Source organism: Armigeres subalbatus, chromosome 2, assembly GCF_024139115.2.
Source record: "Armigeres subalbatus isolate Guangzhou_Male chromosome 2, GZ_Asu_2, whole genome shotgun sequence".
Classification (NCBI taxonomy): Eukaryota; Metazoa; Arthropoda; class Insecta; order Diptera; family Culicidae; genus Armigeres; species Armigeres subalbatus.
The window spans coordinates 236,407,826-236,427,456 of NC_085140.1; the positions used below are offsets into that span (position 1 = coordinate 236,407,826).

Genomic DNA, 19,631 nt, shown 5'->3' on the forward strand with positions numbered 1-19,631 from the left:
GATAAATGCACATAATCCAAATATATATTTGGATAAGATTGACAAGAAATCTATCGAGAGGTTAAATATTATGGACAAAATTGCTACCTGTGCAGTGCACGGGTTGCACATGCGGACGCGACGCCTCTGGATATTTAATAAGAAGAATAGCATAGCATGGCATGGAATAGAACCCGTGCAGGAATTGTATAAAGAGATTTTCAGCCCAAGACCGGTTCATCTCTCGCTTTGCTTTCTTGATTGTTGGTAGTCGATAGAAACATCATAGACCATAGATAGTAGTGCTTTTTTTGTGAACGATTATTAATACGATTATTGTAATAACTATAATAAATATTCCCATACATCCTACAAAAAATAATGCAAATTGCTTTATTTCGTTTGTTGGCTCAACTAAAGTGCTATTTGCTAAGTACCTACTTTTTTCATGCCAAATTCATATGAATGCTGGAATATTATTTTCAGTTATTATTATTATTTATTCAGACTAAGGCCGAAGTGGCCTGTGCGGTATATAAGAGTCTTCTCCATTCGGCTCGGTCCATGGCTACACGTCGCCAACCACGCAGTCTACGGAGGGTCCGCAAGTCATCTTCCACCTGATCGATCCACCTTGCCCGCTGCGCACCTCGCCTTCTTGTGCCCGTCGGATCGTTGTCGAGAACCATTTTCACCGGGTTACTGTCCGACATTCTGGCTACGTGCCCGGCCCATCGCAGTCGTCCGATTTTCGCGGTGTGAGCGATGGATGGTTCTCCCAACAGCTGATGCAATTCGTGGTTCATTCGCCTCCTCCACGTACCGTCCGCCATCTGCACCCCACCATAGATGGTACGCAGCACTTTCCTTTCGAAAACTCCAAGTGCGCGTTGGTCCTCCACGAGCATCGTCCAGGTTTCGTGTCCGTAGAGGACTACCGGTCTAATTAGCGTTTTGTAGATTGTCAGTTTGGTACGGCGGCGAACTCTATTCGATCGGAGCGTCTTGCGGAGTCCAAAGTACGTACGATTTCCAGCCACTATGCGTCTCCGAATTTCTCTGCTGGTGTCATTTTCGGCAGTCACCAGTGAGCCCAAGTACACAAATTCTTCTACCACCTCGATTTCGTCACCACCAATGCAAACTCGCGGTGGGTGGCTCACATTGTCTTCTCTTGAACCTCTGCCTATCATGTACTTCGTCTTCGACGTGTTGATGACAAGTCCGATCCGCTTAGCTTCCCTATTCAGTCTGATGTAGGCTTCCTCCATCTTCTCAAAGTTACGTGCCATAATATCTATGTCGTCGGCGAAACCAAATAGCTGGACGGACTTATTGAAAATTGTACCACTCGTGTTAATCCCTGCTCTTCGTATTACCCCTTCCAAAGCGATGTTGAATAGCAAACACGAAAGACCATCACCTTGCCGTAACCCTCTGCGGGTTTCGAAGGGACTCGAGAATGCCCTGAAACTCGAACTACGCACATCACCCGATCCATCGTCGCTTTGATCAACCGTGTCAGTTTATCCGGAAAACCGTGTTCGTGCATTAGCTGCCATAGCTGGTCCCGATCGATTGTATCATATGCGGCTTTGAAGTCGATGAATAGATGATGTGTGGGCACGTTGTATTCGCGGCATTTCTGCAGTACTTGGCGAATGGCGAACACCTGGTCCGTGGTACCCGCCTGGTACTGCCCCACGAACTCCCTTGCAGTTGGTGCTAGTCGACGGCATAAAATTTGGGAGAGTACCTTGTAGGCGGCGTTCAGCAATGTGATTGCGCGGTAGTTGCTACAATCCAGCTTATCGCCCTTTTTGTAGATGGGACACACGACACCTTCCATCCACTCCTGCGGCAAAACTTCCTCCTCCCAAATCTTGGTAATGACCCAGTGCAGCGCTCTAGCCAGTGCCTCACCACCGTGTTTAAATAGCTCTCCTGGTAGTTGGTCAACCCCAGGGGCTTTGTTGTTCTTCAGCCGGCCAATCTCCTCCTGGATTTCCTGGAGATCCGGAGCCGGTAGAATTATGTCCTGCGCGCGTTCTCCCAGGTCTATCACCATACCGCCATCTTCGTCTGCCACATCGCCATTCAGGTGCTCTTCGTAGTGCTGCCGCCACCTTTGGATCACCTCACGCTCGTTCGTAAGAAGGTTCCCGTTTATGTCCTTACACATATCAGGCTGTGGCACGTGGCCCTTACGTGAACGGTTTAACTTCTCATAGAACTTTCGTGTGTTATTAGCGCGGTACAGTTGCTCCGTTTCTTCACGGTCTCGATCTTCCTGCTGGCGCTTTTCCTCCGGAAAGTCGAGTTTTGTCTGTTCCGCGCCTGTTTATATCGTGCCTCGTTCGCCCTCGTGCGGTGTTGCAGCAATCTCGCCCATGCTGCATTCTTCTCTTCCACTAACTGCTCACATTCGCCGTCATACCAGTCGTTTCTCTGGCGGATCGAATATCTCTCCAGCCATCTTCAAGAGACGCTGCGCCTAGCTGCTCTTCCGTTGGAAGTGCCACTTCCAGCTGCTGCGCGTATTCTTGGGCTAGTCTACCGTCTTGTAGCCGCCCAATGTTAAGCCGCGGCGTCCGACTTCGACGCGTGTTGTACACCGTCGAGAGTTTTGAGCGCAGGCATACTGCAACGAGGTAGTGGTCGGATTCAATATTCGCACTGCGGTAAGTGCGGACATTCGTGATGTCGGAGAAGAATTTACCGTCGATTAGAACGTGATCGATTTGGTTTTCCGTTTCTTGGTTAGGTGATCTCCATGTGTTTTCAGTTAGTATACCCTCTAATATTGCGTGTATTGTCATAATAATATCCTGAAATAAAACAGTTTGGTTTGAACTAACAATCATATAAAAATATTGATTGAATTTATAATGAGTAATGATAATAATAATACATGGAATGGAAATGAGTTTTGAAAATAAAATCGATATTGATATTATAATTTTGAAATTATTTTAGTTTGTTGATGTATGTTTGTAGGTATGTAAATAGCCACCATCTTGGCTCTTTGTCTTGCATGCTGATCCACCCTTTTTTTCCTAAGCAATGGAGGGGGAATCTGCTCAACAGACATCCTGGGTTGTCCAGGAAGTGCGGGGTTAGGGACCACCTCCAACAGCAAACGAGAGAGGCAGGACTACATTCCCGACCCGCTAAACCGTTTCCATTGCCGCCAAGCCCATAGTCCCTTCGGTACAACCAGAAAGTAATGCTTCAAAGAGGGGCCAGTGCACAACGCACCCTCGAGGTTAGCTGCGTGTCCTTGCAGCACCGAACATCGTAACTCGCTTTTTTAGAAGAACACCGTGGTATCGCGCCAGCGCATTGCCGGCTTTCCACTTGCCGACGCGGTGCCTACGCCTGCCCCAGTCTTGACGAGGACCCCTTTCCATCCTCGGGCTTGGAATCCGCCCGGTTGACCAACGCCGCGAAAGCGACGATACCATGTTGTTCTTCACGCGGCCACTTGTTCGATAAAAGGATCGAGTTTGACCACAGGGCACCAGTATGACCTATGAAGCCGACTCTGAACCCTTAGACCACCTCTTATTTGCGCCTGAACTAGCTATCCTTGAGTCCACGCGCCACCTTATGTGTAGCTCCGAGACGATTTGGACGATAGTCGATAAAACGGCGTTCCAGCCAAATTCATCTTTACACATCCTCCAAACTAGGTTGTCCGGGGTAGTTTAGACTAGCAACCCTATAACCAGAGACCGGCGGAGTGAAAAACTGTCGAAATGGCAACGTATGAAAATGCATGAAATCGAGAAAATGATACTGGCAGCACTTGAACTTTTTGCTTGCTTCTTATGGATGCAAAAAGTAAACAAGTCGAAATGGAACCGCTTTTGACGGTTCGATTGGAAACAAGATGGCGTCTTCGCCGATCTCTTATTGTAGTATTTCTAGTTTAGACCACATGTGGCAAGCATTTCCGCCGTTTCCTCTAAACCTGCGCACACCGGACACTCGGGCGAGGCCGAGCAAGCCAGCTACGTTACCTGCACTGTGATTTTGCAGCACGCGTAAACGCCGGGCACATCGAACCCCCCATGGGGTGCTTGCTGTTCGCAGCTTTGCTGGAACAAATTAAACAATTGGGAGGGTTCGTGCAGCATTGTGCCTTATGTCCCCCCAATCCGCAGCGTCGGCAGAGCTTGCTTCTGTCAGGGCCTTTGCAGTCCCATTGCTTGTGCCTCGGTCCCAGGCACTTGAAGCAAACTTCGGGTTGCTCGTATATGCTCACAGGGCACACCGACCATCTCACCTTGACGCTCCCTAACTTGACTACCTTGGAGCGGACACAGATAGCCGAACTAATGCTACCTGTGTCCCTGCCGGACCTTTCCGTAGCCGAACGGCTGCCGCGAGCGTCTCCACTTCACACTGTCGCCTCAGTGCCGTGACGAGCTCTTCGACTTCGGTGATCTCGTCCAGGTCTTTAACCCTTAGATTCACCTCCGTCGTGAGTGCCCTCTCCTTGACTGTCTCGCCTAGGACTTCCTCCGCCAAGTTCTTGTAGGCGGCGCCCTTTTGCGAGACGCCCCGCTTCAGCTCGAGGATCATCTCGCCCATCCGGGTAGGTCTTATTCGACGTACGTCGGCGCCGAGTTCACCGAGCTTGACGTCACTCCTCATCAACATCAAGACGTCCGAGTACTTAGCCTAGTCCGTCGTGATGATTAGGGCATCGCCCCTGGAGCGATTGGTGCCTACCCTAGATTTCTTGCTACCCTCATTCGCCTGGGCCTTCTTTTCGGCCCTTGACGTCTTCGGTTTCCTCTTGTTCTTGACCAGGGTCCAAGAGGCGACATCCCCCTCTATTTCCTTGGTCTGGTGCGACTCAGCCTGCCGTAACCCTTTACCACCGTCTTTCCTGGGTGGACCTTGAAAGATCCCAAGGTCCTTCCTCCCCCGAGTTTGGGGGTACCTGGCCGGGTTTCAGCTTCCCAGCCCCACTACCCTTGTTCGGGGTAGTAACCCTCCGCGTTTTGGAGCGGTTCCCAGGGAGCTCATCCCTTGAGACTGTCTCCCCGTTTTGTGTCTGCTCCGTTGGAGCAGTTACCCTGACGTGCCCGCGAATACTTGAGACTCAGTCTGGGTAGACTTTGGCACCACCGTCTTCGCTGGTATGCCCTCGATCGATTCGAGTCCGCGAATCCTTGGACCTCAGTCTGGGTAGACCTCGACTCCACGGATTTCACGGGTTTACACTTGGCCGTCCAGACCGCCCTTTCCAGCTTCGCGTCCAACATCGACTTTCGAAGTTTCAGCAAGCTCCTCTTGAGGTCCTTACTGATATTATGCTTCGATGACGCAAAGTCGATGATGGCGTCCAGCTGTTCCGTCGCCACCTCGAAGGTCGAAAGCCCATCGCTATTGCGGGTTATCGCCCCCACACGCCATCCCAAGTAACATTGAAAGTTTTATGACGCTCTTGAAGACCATTATTTACTCTACAAGAGTGTTATAAAACCAGCATAAAATTAAAATGTTACTAGGGATGGGCCATCCACAACCTCTACCGGCGTAGCAGGGGAGAAGGTTAAGTGTCCCACGCTGGCGCTGCGCACCGAGCTGCCGATTATTGCCTCTGGCCTCCTAGGCGGAGAGCTGAACAACCCACCTCTTGCGAATGGGTTATCGCCTACACTACTACCACTAATTGAAGAATTGACTTGGTTTTCCATTTTGGTCCCACGAGTTGCTCGGGAAAAGAGGTCCACCACGCCAGAACCCAGCATGACGCGGTAAGGGAAAATTACTGTGGAAGGTGCCCAGGTACCCCACAGGGTCCGTTAAAGGCCTAGCTCATTATTTCACCCCCCTGGCCATGCATCCCCTCGGCACGGGTCGCTTAACGCCTTGGGATTGAGGGTTAGAGACGATGGTCCCTTTGGTCGCACCCCCTCACTCTAGCTGATGTCAGAAGGACAACAGTGCCCAGGCTGCACTACCAGCATAGTACAAAACCCTTAGCTGCCGGTCGATTGTCATCGGAAGACCCGTGGAAGCGTGAGATTGGAACTTGTGAGGACCAGAGCTGTGTAGGTCGCTCCTTCCCAGATGTCAACTCACCATTTCGCAGCCCATCCACCCGTCTGTATTATCGATTTGTATTTAGCCTTCAATAAACAGGCAGTGATGAACTTATTGTATAAATAAATAATCACTTAAATAATGAAATAAAATAAATCTATAAACAGCTATATAAAGGCTCGAAGGGTGATTGCGGTTTCGTAAGCAGACACATTTATGTAATTCTGCAGGGTAGAAAAATCGCTTTTCAGCGGAATATGCCTGTAGACTAACACAGATTCGCAATTTTTCTATGGTATTCCACGGCTTGTTTCTTTGAAGAATAGCGCGTCAATCCATTGTTTTGTATTCGCAAGCTATAGACGAATCCAAGTAAAAATAAGAAGACACACGACGGTGTTAACTCTGACACTCTGACTCCTACAGCACAGCATAGGAAGATCATTTTAAAATGCTTACAATAAATTCTAGACAAAATGTAATTAAAATATGATTGATGTATGGTACGGAAAAAGTTCCGCACTGTATGATAGATACATTTTTGGATAATATACTAAAAATTGAGATAAGCTTCTAAACATGTAATTCAGAACGTTTTCCGTATCGTACATCAATCAGATTTTAATCACATTTTGTCTAGAATTTATTATAAGCATTTTAAAATGATCTTCTTATGTGAATCTGTCAAAGTTAACACCTTCGTGTGTCTTCTTCTTATTTCTACTTGGATTCGTCTATAAATTAAAATGTTGGTTAAAATAAAATTGGTTCATCCGTGTATTACCATAATAATATTTCTTCTTCTTCTTTCTATAAATAACTAATTAAAATGATAAACACGTTTGATTGTCACATTCAAGAATCTAAAGATAACATATGAGGGATAATCGAATGATAATAATTATAATAACAGTAAATATTATAAGCAATATAATAAGTAATACTAAATACCAGCTGAAATACCATTTTAAAAAAAATAATAACAAGTGGCATGGAGAGTATAATTAGTGCCGTACAATAGGGTAAAACGACCTATTATGGAGGGGTTAAGCACCGTGTCAAAACAGAATTGATTACAAAAATTCTTCAAAAATTACCTGTTGGTCGATTTCCACATTGTAGTAGTTGAATAGGATGCTCGTTAATTATAGTTTCGTAAAAATTACGTTAATTCAAGCTCTATCTGGAATAAGGGCGAATGTCGCAAGAGAGAATTCTCTTCGCCGGCTTTCCCTCTTTTAAATTAAAGTGACAAGCAGATGATTTCGTTGCGGTTTTTCGCCTCAGAACGAAAGAAAACAATAAAAACTTGCATTCTGAGGTGATAAACCGCGATGAAATTCTCTGCTTGTCACTTTTATTTAAAAGAGGGGAAGTCGACGAAGAGAATCCTCTCTTGCGACATTCGCCCTTTTACCAGATAGAGCTTGAATTGTGCTTTACTTACGTTGTTTTGTTTTTATCACAATAAAAACAAACTACCGCAATAATAGGACGCAGTTGCCTATCGTTGCGATATTTTTTGAAGGTCAGTCCTATTGTTGCGGTATTGCGTGTAATTCTTATGGGGAGCGATACCGCAACAATAGGACCTTAGCACTATCGCAATAATAGGCTCGAAGGATTCAAATTTTTAACGAAAAATGTTGATTTTCCATCATTTTGAACGGAATTTTGTCAAACAAAAGCTGTTCTAGTCGTTAATCCGAAGAGTTTTAGCGCACCCACAATTGTTTTCAATGGTATTATATCCAGAATGGACTACTTTAACACTACCGCAACAATAGGGCATACCACAACGATAGGACGTTTTACCCTTAATAATAAATCTGAAATACATATCTCGATAATACAATGGTTTGCTGTTTTTTGTGATTATTTGTATTTACTTAAATAAATTACTTTAGTTTCAAAAATAACTTTGTTCTCTTATATCTCCAGTGAGCGGTAAACATTTTTGACGCGATGAAAAAATTTGGACGCGATGAAAAATTTGTGACTTTTCTCGACCACGACTTACTTTGATCTGATGTAAAATGGCATGTACATGGTCATTAGAGTGGGGCGCAGTTGTATGGAAAAACGCAAACTTCGTCCAATCAAGTGAGATCAAGATTTTTCTGAATCGTTTTGGGACCCCAATCAACTGTGCAAAATATGGGCTCGATTGGTTGCAACCTCGCATGCCGCATCGCATTTTAAATTTACATGGAGATTAGTACGGGAAAATTTACTTCTTCACATTTTTGATATTAGCGGCTTCAATTTATCATCAATCACGTGACTCAATACGTTAGCATATAGTCTGGAAGATGCCGAAAGACTTTGCCGAAGAAAGTACGTAGCTGGTCTACAAAAATGTTATTACGTTTCGAAAATTGATAATGCCACACAAGATACATACATATATAGGCCAATATTTCAGGCGTTCAACATTTGGCAATTTGCCGTGCCACATGAAAACGTGTTTTTAAAATTCACAAAAATAAAGAATTAAAAAAATAACGAGAAAGCCACACGCATTCCCGCTCTTCGGTGTTCTAATCCTATCGCATGCCATTGTGCCGTAGTGAAACGATTCTAGTCTGAATCCAAAAGTGCGCCGCTAGTACGCATGGCCAAAATCAGTTTCCATGGCGCGGAATGCAATGAAAACATTCGAATGAATATGCAAACACATTTGCATCAATTCCATAAGTTCGATTCTATCCGCGGCGATACGTACATTGCGATGCAGTTTGTTGTGATTAAATAGGAAAAAAATTGCTCCTTCTGACCAAAATGGACATTTCCATAAAGCCGGTTTTTTCGTTTTCGCTCAACTATAAGGTGTTCGAAAAGTTGGTGACTTGCGGCAAGTACGATGGCATACATTCGTGTCTGACCGTGGTGACAAACGCCGATAAGGTAAGAGGCAACATTCCTGATGATGGCTGCGGTCTGGATATGTCTACAAGGTAGTACTTTATATGCACCGTGGTGATGTAGAACATTGGTATGACCACATTGATTTGAACCGACAGAGGTGATCAATCGTTCAACTATCGATGCGTTTCAATTACCTTTAGGTACACGCTGTTTGCCATGATGGCAAATATTTCTCGCTTAACTTTTCAAAAGGTCCTAAGTAACATTTTTTTCATGAATTCTCGCTTAACTTTTCAAAAGGACCTAAGTAACATTTTTTTCATGAATTAATTTGAGTACTGCAATCAAAAGCTTTCATGTTGTTCTGTTGATTGCGCTATTCAAATTAATTCATGAAAAAAATGTTACTTAGGACCTTTTGAAAAGATTAAACGAAATTAATTTGAATAGCGCAATCAACAGGAAAACATGAAAGCTTTTGATTACAGTACTCAAATTAAATCATGAAAAAAATGTTACTTAGGTCCTTTTGAAAAGTTAAGCGAGATTTGTCTAAAGGCAGTAAATAAGTATTATAACGCTAGTGGCGCTGTAGTAATTTATGATGTTTTTCCAAATTAGACTTTAATAAGCTGTGTTTGCCTGTTTATGATGCATCATGTTGTAGGGAATGTTTCGTTTGGCCAACAACATCGGTTTGACATGTATAGTACCAGTACTTTGGTTGCTAGGCCGATGCAAACTAGATATTGGTCACGCGAATAGGGGCGACACTAGCAATCTTATACTTTTGCATCAACTACCTAACCACAACAATTAGACTGAACCAAATTTATGTTCATGTCGAATCAGCTTGCTTTGCCTGGAAGCTTTTGCAAACCTACCTAAAAGAATGATCCCTTATCCTTCGATTTTGTGCATCAGTTTTCGTTCCAAAGTGCTTTCGAATGTAAATAAGAATAACGTTACTATATACCTATATATGTAGTATCGTTGAACTCCAACTGCACTCACTCCAGTAAGAGCTTAAAATTTTTGCTATTTACTGGTATGAGTGGGTACCACCTATTTTCTTCCATAAATGTGTATCTTGGAGGGCCACACATTCCCCTTTTTCTAACTAAAAAAAAAGAAAAAAAAATCCATTTACTTGTAATTTTCATAATTATCAACATTGTTTTTTTTTCTTAAATAGACAATTCTAATTTTACAATCCATATCCAATATCCATGCTTAATTACCATATTTGAAATCATTCCAATTCAACATTGAAATAAAATATTTTAATCCCGCATTCGATACGATTTTCTAATCCGATGCGATACTTTTACTTAGTCTCTGAGTAGATTGAAACGTGCGTGTATACCACGTTGTCTGAAAAAGTGGTACTTAAACCTTATTCTTCTTCTTATTGGCATTACATCCCCACACTGGGACAGAGCCGCCTCGCAGCTTAGTGTTCATTAAGCATTTCTACAGTTATTAACTACGAGGTTTCTAAGCCATGTTACCATTTTTGCATTCGTATATCATGAGGCTAGCACGATGATACTTTTATGCCCAGGGAAGTCAAGACAATTTCCTGTCCGAAAATTGTCTAGACCGGCACCGGGAATCGAACCCAGCCACCCTCAGCATGGTCTTGCTTTGTAGCTGCGCATCTTACCGCACGGCTAAGGAGGGCCCCAAAACCATTTTGGTCAATTCGTTAAATCTTGGCAAGGGGTTTCTGGAGATATGCAAATTTTAATTTCGAGTATTCCGTGGATAACAGACTGGCCCAATTGTGTATGGTGAGAAAAAAAGTTTTCGAAAAAGTCGAATTCTAAGTAGCACAACCGCCCCGAAATGTGCCTTTGGGAGAGAAAATCAATCTCAGGGTCGGCATGTACTGGCTACGGGCAAACATACAGTTAACCAAGCAACATGAAACGCAAGCGGTCCAACACGAGACCTTCAGGACACTCTTCCAGAGAATTAAATGGACAACCACAGCAGAATAAGCTTAAACATCTATTTATTCTAAACTAGCAGACCCGACGAACTTCGTTTCGTCTAAAATTGATTTACTCTCTGCTTAGATCCCAAGTTGTGAAGAAATTTCTGTTTCATTTGTATGGGAGCCCCCCTTTCAGGAGGAGGGAGGGGTCTCTAACCATCTTAATAACCTTCCCCGGCCCAAAAAACCCCAGCATTCAAATTTTTACGCCGATCGGCTCAGTAGTTTCGGAGTCAATAAGGTTCAGACAGACAGAAATTCATTTTCATGTACATATAGATTTACAACATTAGGAAAACATAGCGTGGTAATCGGGAGAGATATAGAGAGAGGTGGTTAGCTGATAGGCGGTTACCTTTGCTGGAAACAGCTTTCCGTGTTGGATGCCAGGAGATCGTCTGGTCCACTCTTGGCGACTTCGTCTTTGTAACCAGTCGTTTCTAGATGTGTTAGATTTTCGCGGAATAAAGTGTAATAAATATATGTTATACAAAAACCAAGAAGAAATTTGAATATGCGCTAATTTGACATTTGAAAAACATCGGATGTTTGGGACATTTATGTGCTGGCATTTTAGGGTTCTTTAGATTCTTTAGATTAGGTAAATACAGTAGTTCATTGAACCTGATCCCGTCGGTAGGATTTGTTTGTTAATGGATTATATTATGGTTCTATTTGAAAATCGAATTTCGAAGTCGCGAAAACCGATTTTATTCGCGTTCAACTAATAATACAGCATTGCGCAACTAGTGCACATTGTTCGCAACCAGATGCGCAGTAATGAAACTTGCGACTAATAAGAGAAAAAAAAAAGATTTTCGTCAGTTTAAAAATTTGGGTTTGAGCTGCACATATAATAACAAGTGTGCGATGGGTGAAAGATGATTAACTTCGGAACAAGGAGATATGAACCAGTTTTAGTGAGGATTTTTATAATCAAGTGTGATTATCAATACACACAAAATAAAATTATTGATAATTTAATCTAATCTAATCTCACAAACAAAAAGTATTCGTCATGTTTTAATAGAGCTACTATAAAAACATGACGAACACTCATGTCCATCAGTATATGTATGTATTTGTGTATATGTATGTGTGTATAATGTAAATGTGTGTATGTGCGTTTGTGTGAGTGCGTGCGTGTTAAATTTACGGATTATCAAAACCTTACCTCTCCTCAATAAGTCTGACGCTGAACATGTTTGAGCATTTACATAGGCTTGATCGCAATATTAGCAAGGGTATTGCCCTTGATAACAATCGATCAGCCCTTGCAAGCACAAACTTGGGCACATCTTCCGGATCTGCAGCACTTTGTTATACACTACACATTTGTTTCGACCGCGGTCACTGCACTAGTTCTATTGTTTTACTTTTAGGTGAATCACCGCACAAAAGTAGAGCGCAAAAACCAACCGCACTGGAAGACGGTCGAAACGAGACTCCACAAAATAAAATTATTGATAAAATTAAAAATTAAAAGTAAAAGTTTAGGAGTGATTTTCAGAGAGTTGTTCCACAAATAACTATTTGCAGGTTACATTTTCGAAACTGTGTGTTATGTTCAATGCTGTTGTGTTCCGAATTTTCTTCTTGATTGCAATAGTTGAATTTACAGAAAGCATGCAAACGTGATGCTCCTTGTATCTGAGTGTAGTGAAATCGAATGATACTGTGACATAAAATATCTGCAATACCGCGTGCAGTATATGTATTGTACTTTGAAGGAAATATTTCGATTAGGTGAGCTTTGTTGATGGCCTGTGTTTCTGAAATTCGAAAGGGGTACTTTTTGAATGTTGTTGATCTTTCTGATGAAAAATTTAGGGTTGCGAGTTCAGCGAGGAGTTCAATAAAGAGAGTTTTATTGGTTTAGTTAAGGATGGATCACAGTTCTGCGTGAAAAGTTCAAGTGTTTCTTCCTCTGCGATGGTGGGACGCCCGCAAAAAGAATAGTGTTATTGTGGATCGGAATGATCACAATTCTGCGTGGTGGGACGCCCGCATTCAATAGATTCTTCCTCTGCGTTTGTGGGATGCCCGCAAGAAGGATGGTGTTATTGTAGATCGAAATGGTCATAATTCTGCGTGGTAGGACGCCCGCATTCAATGTATTCTCCCTCTGCGTTGGTGGGACGCCCGCATAAAGAGTAGTGTTATTGTGGATCGGAATGATCACAATTCTACGTGGTGGGATGTCCGCATTCTGTAGATTCTTCATCTGCGTTGGTGGAACGCCCGCAAGAAGAACGGTGTTATTGTGGATCGGAATGATCACAATACAGCGTGGTGGGACGCCCGCATTCAATGTGTTCTTCCTCTGCGATGGTGGGACGCCCGCAAGAAGAATAGTGTTATTGTGGATCGGAATGATCACAATTCTGCGTGGTGGGACGCCCGCATACAGTAGATTCTTTTTTTGCGTTGGTGGGACGCCCGCAAGAATTATGTTTTTATCGTGGATTCGTGGGGTGCTCGTGGAGATTGATTGCATTGAGAAAGGATATCCGCCCATGGTTAAGAACGTTTGTCGATACTGTTCCGGTTCGGTTTCTAGTATTTGTTGCTGGTTATTTGACATTTATAGCTACACATTGAAATGTACGTGTGCTCAGGGAGAGTAAAGGTAGTATTAGTACTGATGATTTGTACCAGAAGCAAAAGATGGTTATTAAAAATGGTGTTTCCATTGCGAGTTGCCACTGCACAGGAGTGTCTTGAGAATTATTTTCCATATTTAGGCTGGGCAGCCATAGTGATGGTGTGTCCAGAGTGTTTTTCGATTATGAAGTTGGACGCTCGCTGTACAGTAATGCGCCGGAAGTGATCGTTTGATTCAATATGCCTTTTTGTGAGAGAGTAACCTCACCATTAATAGTATGTCGGTGGAGTTGTTTTCTCTTTAAACATAGATTCCAGCCGTTTTTTTTTAAAGAAGAGGGGAGATGCGTGGCGTTTGACAGGCCTAAAAACATGAACAAGTCTAATATACTGTTCCTCAGTCACAGTCACAGTTCATCAGAGACACATTCGCAGTCAGTCAATCCCTCCTTCATCACGAGATGGGTCGCGTGTACAAGCCATGTAAACATGATGGGTGATTCATATGTGCGATGTTGAATTGCACACATGTACATATTGTTTTGAATTAATATCATATCAAAATTCTACATTTTATGAAATAATTTCAAATGAATCCCAGAAGATTTACGTAATCCTGAAGAGTCCATTTTTTTCCTCAAGAGTTCAAGAGTTGGAAAAAAGCTACTGTAGCCGAAGATATTGGCAGTTGAATAATGCATTGATTTTTCAAGAACTTAAAAGTGCCTGGTTCTGATGTCTATATCTTTAAAACCATATGGCTTAGAGTACTGATATTCTGAGGTTTAATGCTCCAAAACATTAGCATTTAGTAGGTCAACGTGAATTACGAATTGGAGAAAGTCGATATTTTTATTTTCGGTCACCTGATTCCCCATAGTGCTCCGGTGTGGTGACTCATCGGATTTTGGGTTCTAGTCAGCGGGGCAAGCCCGCCGGACCTTACTAGACCCTCATTTCCTAGGCTTTGGTAACCACTTTACGGGGCGTGTGGCGTGGCAATTACGGCAGGCACAACGACCACCAGCACGCGACTCGCCGAAACTAGCTAGCTGACAACGTCAGTTATTCGAGCCGCTTCCAGGGGTACCGGGTACTCCCCCCCCCCGCAAAACGTGGCCAACTTGCTGCGACGGAGACAGGAAGTCCAATAACTTTTAAACCAGTGCCCTTGGGGTCCGGGGGCGGTACTGGAATACACCGGGGTGACACGTGGCCCTCAGCGTAGGCTGGAAGTAGCCGATTCTTGACACTTTTTCACGATTGACGACAGTTTCCGTCAACCACTCCTCGGCACACGTAATTAGATTTTTCGTTTTAGCGTCCACACCGGGAATGTAGCCAAAATTTGGCGTCTATCGTTACATCTTCGTGTCTTCCCTTTTTTCTCCCTAGTTGCTTCTTAACCGCACCAGAATCCAAAACTGCCTCCTCTTCTCTCATTTCTCCTTTTCTCCCCTTCCCTCTCTTATCTCTTGGTCCTTCGTTTTTCTCGATGCACATAATATCAACTTTTAAGATCTCATCTTACTTTCTATACGAGAAGTCACAATCTTTATTTTAAGTTAACGGTTTTTTATAGCAGAATAATTTATCTCAATCAGTTATTACAATTATCCATATGTATGTTTTTTTTGTTGCTGTTGTATAACAACTGTGTTTATATTGAATAAGTAGAAGTACATATATTAAATTTTAGAGAAAGAGAAATCAAGGAACTTTAATAGCTTTTATTACTTTTCAAAGCTGGAATTCAAAAATCAAATAAACTTGAATTCTCTTGCTAGCCTTAACTTACTACCCTGAACGCCCAGTGCAGGTTTTACTATTGTTCCAAGCCCTTGGTAACAAACTGGTGCATTTGATTTGAAGTTTGAATGGTGGTATTAGCCAAAATGCATAGGAAAATACACCTCCGTCACTGTTTCGTTCAGCAAATTGGTTCAGTTTGCCTAATTGAGCTCAGAATTGCTACAAAGACAATTGATTTGTCAAAGATCAATTCCACAGAACATTATACGTTTATTAAATGAACTTTCGTGCTGATTTCGGCAGAATTATAAGGAGTTGGGTTGTGCACTTTGGAATTCATTAATCGTCATGAAAAACGTGCGCATTCGACAACCTTTTGTTTCCTGGGCCAGTCTAGAGGATAATCGAATTTTGGACATACTCAAACTTCGGACGCTTCCGTCGAAATGTTTCATCAACCTGAATCGAGAGGATTCAAGGTTTGGGGTCGTACACTAATTAAGTAAGCAATTTTACTGGGACCTTCGAAAACACCACCCCCCCTCACCCCATGTAAGATTTTTTTCATACAAATGATTTTTTATGGCGCGTAAGAAAACGACGTTTACCGCGGGACAAGGAATTTTCGCACACGCAATTGAGGAAAACCTAACCAGCTTTGTCAATTCGTACACTTTTATTAGGCTTCATTCCTTCCTCACTTCACTTTCCTTCCACTTTCTTACGAACTAGCTAACCTCAACTGATTGGGCCCCTTCTTCTTCCCCAATCACCTCTCTCCTCTTCACTGCGTCCTTCCTCGTCTGATGCGTCTTTAACCGCAAGCTTCAGCCATGTCTGGCTACGTTCCGCGCCTTGGGTTGAGCCGAGGGCTCGTCGGCGGATAGCTGATAATCCAGTTGCGCCTCCTAGGCTACCGATGTGTTGACGGATCGGTCTTCGCCCAATAACGGTGCCGGAATGTACCCGGCGAGGGAGCTCTAGGACGGTGCAGAGCTTCACGGGAAATTGGGCACAAGCACGGCATTGAAATTCACAAGAAAACAACGATGGAATCAACGGTAGAACAACGGGGTCCTGATATCCTGGTCTTATGGCTTTCAATATTGGTTCCCGAAAACTAATCACTCTACTTATCTTGTCTCTGTTGTAGACTTCTTAACTCGTTCACGATTGCCGGGTAAGTGAGCGAGCTATTGGTTGATTTTCATGCCCAAAGTTCATGACCCCCATCTTCGGTCATCGAAGCATGGCCGCTCCCAACTCCATATCCTGCGGCTCCTGGTAGTGGGCTGAAGAAGCTTTGTGGGTGGTTGGAGGCAGTTAATGTAGTTGCTCCTAATGGCTATCTACTTGTAAGCCAAGTAGGCCTACTGGGGGATAAACATTCGCTCCTCATACAAAAACTACCTATTATACATTTTTACGCATATTCACTAAGAAAAATCTCAGTAATACGCATGATTAACAAAGCCGAACACTTACAGATATTTGAATTGAACAGAAGCCGGAAATTTTCATAAACTGCAAACATTTTACGCAATAACTCGCACATATTAAACACGGAGTGCAAAAATGAATAAACGTTGTGACTTAAAATGCGTTTTAACAAATTGTTTATAAATCAGAACGAACTTAAGCGTCCGAATTTTGCATTTGCACGGTATATGATAATTTCCATTCCGTTGCCAGAAAAAGTGGTACATGTACAGTTCGACTGGTTTGACCCATTAAAATAAGCTTATTTGCGCGAGACGAAGAAGAACATTGAACATTTTGAATTAGCGAAACCGATTAATTCCTTTGAAAACTAAACTCCATAATAAAGACAACATTGAGATTTTCAATCACTGAACAACGATATAGAAGTCAATAAATTGTATCGTTTAAATGTTAAATTTAATTGGTACCTAGTGTTACGATATTGATCTCTAAAGAAACATTATAGATTGCAACAACATTAAACAACTAACATCTTATTCCGTCCATTTAATCCTACTATCAGAGGGGTCCTCCTTAGCATAGTGGTAAGACGTTACAAAGCAAGACCATGCTGAGGGTGGCTGGGTTCGATTCTCGGTGCCGGTCTAGGCAATTTTTGGATTGAAAATTGTCTCGATTTTCCTGGGCATGAAAGTATCATCATGTTAGCCTCATGATATATGAGCATGAGCATGATTGACCGCCCACGGTTGCTACTCCGTTATTGCCAGGTCAGCTGAAATTACACAGAGAACCAATAGATGATGTTTGGGACTAACATCTTCCTCAATGTGTAAAATCTGGTGACCCAAAATCAAGCAATACCAGCGCCGGCCGTGTCCGAATGCAGGTCAATTGGGGAATAGGTAGGAAAATGATGACGTGATACTCGCTTTGATGGAAGCCGACGAGTCATCTGCACTTCCACGAGAAATCACTGGGATGTTGGATATATGGGGTAGGAAGTGTAGCAGGGTTCGTTTTGGTAAACGATTTGCCGTGTGTAACGTGTAGTTTGATGAACACAATCGAACGCGCACTAGTTAATTGATTTATCGACCGCACTTAGCAGAACAACATATTTCGATGATCGCGCGATCACTCTGCGTTCTATTAGAAACACGATAGAACACGCACTATTTTTATTTGTTAAATAATTTTATAACCCGCACAACACAGAGCCAAATATATCAATGATCGCGCGATCGTTCTGCTTATTAGAGGAAACCCGATCGGACGCGCACTAATGTTTCATTTGCTAATTAATTTATTCACCCACACAAAACACAACAAAATTATTCGAAGATCTGATGATCGTTCTGTATTTGTTAATTAAATTACTCATTCGCACAACGTAGAACAAAACATTTAGGTGATTTTGGGATCAATCTGCGCACCAGAAATTCCTACTATTACATTGATAGTTCAATATGTTTAAATATAATCACTGAAAAGAAAGACTGGCCTGCAATATTTTCAACATATAATTCACGGTATGAAAACGTACACTCAATTTTTATGCATCATAGAAAAGCAGTAAAATGCCAGTATGTTCAGAACTATTATCCTACCGTTTATCTGTCATTTCATGTTCTACTCTGTTTTTGAAAAAACAATTTGATATATTGGTTTGAAAGTGAAAATTTTTAAAGAATATTAATAAAAAAACTAGCATTTCTATCTAGGGAACAACTGCTCTGATTTTTTCTTGAATATCAGTTAATGAATGGATTTATAGAATTGCCTATGGAATTTACTACCGGTTTGTATAAAACACAGGAATTTTTGTGTTCAGGCGCTGTGAAGAGTATTTTAATTAGTCATTAATTGAGCGTTTTAGCATTTCAAAGCGTTTCATCAGATATTATGATAAGTGATGCTTTCCTGTATCGTAAAAATATGTAGCATCAAAAAGACAGTAGTCAAATCTTTGTTGTAATTTCTGGCCACCTGCTTTTTGAATTGACCTCATTTGATTCCCGTTTGAAAAATGTTTGAAAATGTGTTTACAGAGCCCGACGATTGCTCCAGATACTTTTTTCAGGAAATATATCTCTGGTAGGCAGCATAAATCGAAACTAACTCCGACAATACGCTGTATTTTTCTCCTATCGTTAGAAGAGTTATAACACTACTCCACCAAATTCTATTCTCCGATGACGTATCTCGACCTTAACACAAACATGCTGTTCTTAGTGCCTTATATCTGACTTGAATTTAAACGAATCAAGTACGGCACAATGAAGACGGTTCCACTGTTGAGGTCGGAACACGCATCCGCATAGTCACTATCAAGTATATGCACTCAATCTCATCAACTTCACACGAATTATGAACATGAACATGAAATCGATTGGAACACAAATCAAACAATTATAAAAGCGAGATAGTGTCAATAACATATAGTGATAGTGAAAAATGAGAGATATGTCATTTTGTGAAATGTTTTTTTTCACAATCACAGGCAAAAAAATATGTAACTTCTTCCCCGGAACTATACAAAAAAGGCTAGATAGAAATCAGTAATATGATTATAGATACATAGACGACAACAAAGAAATACATCGATAATATGAATATATATATAAAGTAAAGGAAATAAAATTATACTTAATGATCTCCAAGGAAAAACAGCAAGGGCCCGGGAATTGGAACTTGTTACAGATGTTTTGGGAAAAGTCCGCACACCAATGTGATTTCGAAGGCTTTCCCGGGCACGGTCCGCACGATGTCCAGAAAGGGCTCGATCAAACTCTGGCGCCATACATCACTCTTGGTTTTAACAGCACTTTGAACTCACTTCATTAAAACCTCCGTATGGGCATGACTTTTTTCCAGACCTGTCTCCGATCCATTCTTGAAAACTGAATTGTTAGGTTTTGAAAAC

General features: G+C 42.3%; 1 protein-coding gene across 1 annotated transcript in view; it reads left to right on the forward strand.

The window, feature by feature from the left end:
• Window positions 1–8,772: 8,772 nt before the first annotated feature.
• LOC134216043 (Bardet-Biedl syndrome 2 protein homolog) overlaps window positions 8,773–19,631 on the forward strand; it is a 67,412-nt gene continuing 56,553 nt past the window's right edge. Inside the window, exon 1 of the mRNA XM_062695072.1 lies at window positions 8,773–8,946. Within this exon, the coding sequence (XP_062551056.1) occupies window positions 8,821–8,946 (126 nt within the window). The 5' untranslated portion in view covers window positions 8,773–8,820. The remainder of the gene's footprint in view (window positions 8,947–19,631) is intronic.